General features: G+C 65.7%; 1 protein-coding gene across 1 annotated transcript; it reads left to right on the forward strand.

Moving 5' to 3' along the window:
* Positions 1-2,964: 2,964 nt before the first annotated feature.
* LOC141978862 (solute carrier family 35 member G3-like) lies at positions 2,965-5,038 on the forward strand. The gene has a single exon (XM_074941198.1). The coding sequence runs from the start codon at positions 2,965-2,967 to the stop codon at positions 4,036-4,038; it is 1,074 nt and encodes a 357-aa protein (XP_074797299.1). The 3' UTR covers positions 4,039-5,038.
* The last annotated feature ends 1,312 nt before the right edge of the window (positions 5,039-6,350 follow it).

Here is a 6,350-nt window from a genome sequence, read left to right on the forward strand (position 1 = left end):
ATGGGGATGGACAGATGGATGGACAGGGTAGATAAGGATGGACAGGGTAGATTGCGGGGGTGGGATAGCTCAGTGGTTTGAGCTTTGCTAAAGCTGATAAACCCAGGGTTGTGAGTTCAATCCTTGAGGGGGCTGTTTGGGATCTGGGGCAAAAATTGGGGATTGGTCCTGCTTTGAGCAGGGGGTTGGACTAGACACCTCCTGAGGTCCCTTCCAACCCTGATATTCTATGATTCTATGACGGACGGGGTGGATGGGGATGGACGGACCGGGTGGATGGGGGTAGATGGGAATGGACGGACAGATGGACGGGGTGGATGGACAGAGGGATGGGGTGGATGGGGACAGACAGGTGGATGGACAGGGTAGATGGGGTGGATGGGGACGGACAGACGAGGTAGATGGGGATGGACAGATGGATGGACGGGGGTAGATAGGGTGGATGGGGGTAGGTGCGGACGGACAGACAGACGGATAGGGGTAGGTGGGGACAGACAGATGGGGTGGATGGACAGAGGGATGGGGTAGATGGGGACGGACGGACAGACAGACGGATGGGGGTAGATGGGGACGGACAGATGGATGCACAGGGGTAGATGCGGACGGATGGACGGGGGTAGATGGGGACGGATGGACGGGGTAGATGGGGACGGATGGACGGGGTAGATGGGGACAGACAGATGGATGGACAGGGTAGATGGGGTGGATGGAGGTAGATGGGGACAGACAGACAGACGGACGGGTGTAGGTGGGGATGGAGAGACGGACGGACAGGATAGATGGGGACGGACGGACAGTGGTAGATGGGGACGGACGGATGGGGTGGATGGGGGTAGATGGGGATGGACAGACGGATGGACAGGGGTAGATGGGGATGGACAGATGGACGGGGTACATGGGGGTAGATGGGGACGGGTGGACAGACAGACGGTGGTAAATGGGGGTAGATGGGGACGGGTGGACAGACAGACGGACGGATGGGGGTAGATGGCGACGGACAGAAGGACGGGATAGATGGGGACGGACGGATGGGGTGGATGGGGGTAGAGGGGGACGGACGGACGGGGGTAGATGGGGTGGATGGAGGTAGATGGGGACAGACGGACGGACGGATGGGTGTAGGTGGGGACGGAGAGACGGACGGACGGGGTAGATGGGGACGGACGGACAGACAGACGGACGGGGTAGATGGGGACGGATAGACGGACGGACGGACGGTCGTAGATGCGGGGGATGGACGGGGTAGATGGGGGGATGGACAGACGGATGGATGGGGTAGATGGGGATGGATGGACAGACAGACGGACGGTGGTAGATGGGGGTAGATTGGGACGGACGGACAGGGTAGATCGGGACGGACGGACAGACAGACGGATGGTGGTAGATGGGGGTAGACGGGGGTAGACGGGGGTGGACGGACGGGGTAGATGGGGACGGATGGACAGACAGATGGGGGTAGATGGGGACGGACAGACGGGGTAGATGGGGGTAGATTGGGACGGATGGACAGATAGACGGACGGTGGTAGATAGGGTCGGATGGACAGACGGATGGGCAGGGATAGATTGGGGGACAGACGGGGTAGATGGGGATGGATGGACAGACGGACGGACGGTGGTAGATGGGAGTAGATGGGGACGGATGGACGGGGTAGATGGGGACGGACGGACGGACAGACAGATGGACGGTGGTAGATGGGGGTAGATGGAGGGGGCTGGACGGGGTAGACGGGGACGGATGGACAGACGGCCGGATGGTGGTAGATGGGGGGAGACGGGGGGGGTAGATGGGGACGGATGGACAGACGGACGGACGGGGTAGATGGGGACAGATGGACAGACAGACGGATGGTGGTAGATGGGGGGAGACGGGGGGGTAGATGGGGACGGATGGACAGACGGACGGACGGGGTAGATGGGGACGGATGGACAGACAGACGGATGGTGGTAGATGGGGGGAGACGGGGGGGTAGATGGGGACGGATGGACAGACGGCCGGACGGGGTAGATGGGGACAGATGGACAGACAGACAACCGGTGGTAGATGGAGGGGGCTGGACGGGGTAGACGGGGACGGATGGACAGATGGCCGGATGGTGGTAGATGGGGGGAGACGGGGGGGGGTAGATGGGGACGGATGGACAGACGGCCGGACGGGGTAGATGGGGACAGATGTACAGACAGACAGCCGGTGGTAGATGGAGGGGGCTGGACGGGGTAGACGGGGACGGATGGACAGACGGCCGGATGGTGGTAGATGCGGGGAGACGGGGGGGGTAGATGGGGACGGATGGACAGACGGCCAGACAGGGTAGATGGGGACGGACGGACAGACGGCCGGATGGGGTAGATGGGAACGGATGGACAGACAGACGGCCGGTGGTAGATGGAGGGGGCTGGACGGGGTAGACGGGGACGGATGGACAGACGGCCGGATGGTGGTAGATGCGGGGAGACGGGGGGGGTAGATGGGGACGGATGGACAGACGGCCGGACAGGGTAGATGGGGACGGATGGACAGACAGATGGATGGTGGTAGATGGGGGGAGACAGGGGGGTAGATGGGGACGGATGGACAGATGGACGGATGGGGTAGATGAGGACGGATGGACAGGGTAGATGGGGACGGATGGACAGACGGCCGGACAGGGTAGATGGGGACGGATGGACAGACAGATGGATGGTGGTAGATGGGGGGAGACAGGGGGGTAGATGGGGACGGATGGACAGATGGACGGACGGGGTAGATGGGGACGGATGGACAGACGGATGGACAGGGTAGATGGGGACGGATGGACAGATGGACGGAAGGTGGTAGATGGGGACGGACAGACGGGGGTAGGTGGGGGGATGCCGTAGACGGTCACGGGGGCGGGGGGCGTGTCCTGCCGGTGCCCCCTTCACCTGCCCCCCCTCTCTCCCCTAGGCTGCGGTGTGAGCGCTGCCCCCCGCCTGCCCTGACGCCATGCGGCCCCCCAGCGCCCCGCCCACGCCGTCCTGGCCCCTGGCCGCCCTGCTGCGCTCCTCCCGCCCCTGCTCCCCGGCCCCGGCCGCCCCGGCCCGCTGGGCCCCCTGGCGCCGGTACCGCGTCTCGGAGAGCATGAAGGGGCTGCTGGTGGCCCTGCTGGGGGGCGGGGTGCCGGCCGGCTTCGTGGCCCCCTTCACCCGCATGGCCCACGAGGCCTCTGCCATCCCCTCGCTGGAGATCCTGCTGGTCCGTTGCCTCTTCCACCTGGCCTTCGCCTGCCGGCTCCGCTGCGGCCGGGCCCCGCTGCTGGGGCCCGCCCCGGGCCGCCACCGCCTGCTCCTGCACGCCGCCGCCAACGTCCTCTCCGTGGCCTGCGCCTACAGCTCCTTTGTGGCCGTGCCCAGCGCCAACGCCGCCACCGTCCGCAAGGGCTCCTCCACCCTGGGCTCGGCCCTGCTGGCACTGTGCGTGGAGAGCCGGCCCCTGACCGGCTACGACTGGTTCGGCCTCCTGGGCAGCACCCTGGGCCTGCTCATCATGGTGGTGCCGGATCTGCTCAGCCTGGACCCCAGCACCCGGCTGGCCGACGCCTTCGGCTACGCCTTGGCCTGCCTGGGTGGCGTGGCCTTGGCCTTGGGCTTGGCCATCTTCCGGGCCTTGGATTTCCCGGCCAAGCTGCCCACGGCCGCCTTCGCCTTCGGGGCGCTGGGGGGCCTGGTGTGCGCCCCGGCCATGTTCCTGCTGCAGGAGCCGGTGCTGCCGGCCGAGCCGCTCACCTGGAGCTGCACCGTGGCCATCGGGGTGCTGGCCGTGGTCTCCTTCCTGTGCGCCAGCCACGCCGTCACCCTGGCGCACCCGGCCCTGGTGTGCGCGGTGCTGCACTCCGAGGTGGTGGTGACGCTGGCCGTGCAGCACTACGTCCTGCGGGAGACCGTGACGCCCTTCGACGTCATGGGGGCGGGCGTCATCCTGGGCAGCATCTCCATCATCGCGGCCCAGAACGTCAGCTGCCACCCGCGGGAGGAGGAGGAGGAAGAGGAGGAGGAGGACGAGAAGGAGGAGGAAGGGTGACAGCCCGGACGGGCAGCTGGCGTAGGGACGCTCTGCTGAGGGACGTCTACACGCCAGGGACTCCTCCACCCCGTGGACACACCTGGAGGAGACCCCCACATACCAGGCTGGGCTAGGACCTCCCGCCTCATGGACACACCCGGAGGAGACCCCCGTGTACCAGGCCCGGCTGGGACCTTCCGCCCCATGATACACCTGGAGGGGACCCCCACGTACCAGGCTGGGCTAGGACCTTCCGCCCCATGGACACACCCGGAGGAGACCCCCATGTACCAGGCCCAGCTGGGACCTTCCGCCCCATGATACACCTGAAGGAGATCCCCATGTACCAGGCCCAGCTGGGACCCACCACCCCGTAGACACACCTGGAGGAGATCCCCATGTAACAGGCCCGGCTGGGACCCGCTGCCCCATGGACACACCTGGAGCAGATCTCCATGTACCAGGCCCAGCTGGGACCTTCCACCCCATGATACACCTGGAGGAAACCCCCATGTACCAGGCCCGGCTGGGACCCTCCGCCCCATAGACACACCTGGAGGAGACCCCCATGTACCAGGCCCTGGAATCTTCTGCCCCATGATACACCTGGAGATCCCCATGTACCAGGCCGAGCTGGGACCCTCTGCCCCATAGACACACCTGGAGGAGACCCCCATGCACCAGGCCCGGCAGGGACTCTCTGGCCTATAGACACACCTGGAGGAGATCCCCATGTACCAGGCCCGGCTGGGATCTTCTACCCCATAGACACACCTGGAGGAGATCCCCATGTACCGGGCTCAGCTGGGACCCTCCACGCCATGGACACACCCGGAGGAGATCCCCATGTACCAGGTCGAGCTGGGACTGGCACAGCACCCACCTCCTGGTGTGGACACGCACGCCAGGTGCAGACCCTTCCCCTGCAGCGCGGACGGGAGGGACCAGCCCCACCCGCCCCGGGGCCCGCTGGACATGCCAGGCTTTGGCTTCCCAGAGCTCTTCCCCGACAGTTCTTGCCCAGAGTCAGAAATAAAACGTGGATGTCTGAGGATGAGCATGGAGGGCCGCTCGGTTCAGGTGTTCCCCGGGGCGGGTAGGGCTGTCTTGGCCACCCTAAATAGCCCCCCTTGAAGCTGTAAATGCCCCACCGGCGGATAACTGTCCCGCCCCTTGGATCCCTTCCTGACCCTTGGCCGTTGCAGCCCTGAAGCATGAGGTTTAAGGTGGGGCATGGGCCAAAAGGGAGCAGGGGACCCCCGCGTGGGCTCGGGTGTTTTCAGCGTGGTACCTTCGAGGCCGCCCCGCCCCTGCGTTTCCAGCCACGGTGATTGGGGGGGGGGAGTGGGAAAACCGGGGGGGAGAATGGGGGGGGTCACACAGAGCCAAGCCCCTCTCTGAGCAGCTGTACTTGGCTGGGGGCAGAAGTTGACGCCTGGCAGCAGAACTGCCCCGTGGGTGTAACATAGCGACTCCCTGAATGGCCCCGATCTCCGTCGGGGGGGGGGGGGGGGGTCTGGGCAGCACCTGGCGCGAAGGGGACCCGATCTCCGTCAGGAGGGTCTGGGCAGCCCTCCCGCCATGCTCATCATAAACTCTTCTCATTTGGGGCGGGAGGAGGAGCATGTCAGGACTCCTGGGTTCTCTCTCGGGCTCTGGGAGGGGAGTGGGGGCTGGTGGTTAGAGCAGAGGGAGCTGGGAGCCAGGACTCCTGGGTTCTCTCCCCAGCTCTGGGAGGGGAGTTGGGGCTGGTGGTTAGAGCAGGGGGGGCTGGGAGCCAGGACTCCTGGGTTCTCTCCCCAGCTCCGGGAGGGGAGTCAGAGCCAGGGATCTTACCAGAGACGCAGAAAGGCCAGGCGGACGAGGGAGGGGGGGTGATTCCGGCTTTATTTAATCTCCGCTCATCAGGACACTTCCATTCCTTCGTTACCCCAGCTTGGGGGGGGGGGGGTTATTAGCAGGCAGGAGGCCTTAGAGCGACCCCCATCCAGACCCGCTGGGGCCCCCCCCTCCGGCCCAGCTCAAGCTCCTCATTCGAATGCTAATAGAGTCACCCAGATACACGCACCCACCAGCCGGGCTTTGTACGGACCCCCTCGGGCCCGTCACTCAAGGGACACAGAGCCGGACTGGCTGGCTCCGGGGGGCAGGGAATGGGGCACGGGGCCTGTCCCCTCTAGGGGGCGCCGGCTCCCCTCCAGCCCCGGGGGGGGGGACTGGCTGGCTCGGAGGGGGTGGGGAATGGGGCTGGTCCCCTCTAGGGGGCACCAGCTCCCCTCTGGCCCCAGGGCAGGGACTGGCTGGCGCAGGGGGGCGAGGAATGGGGCACA

This window comes from Natator depressus, chromosome 28 (assembly GCF_965152275.1).
Source record: "Natator depressus isolate rNatDep1 chromosome 28, rNatDep2.hap1, whole genome shotgun sequence".
NCBI classification, from domain to species: domain Eukaryota; kingdom Metazoa; phylum Chordata; order Testudines; family Cheloniidae; genus Natator; species Natator depressus.

Bases quoted from the DNA above. Each gene is read 5' to 3' on its own strand.
- LOC141978862 (XM_074941198.1), top strand. From the start codon at position 2,965: ATGCGGCCCCCCAGCGCCCCGCCCACGCCGTCCTGGCCCCTGGCCGCC.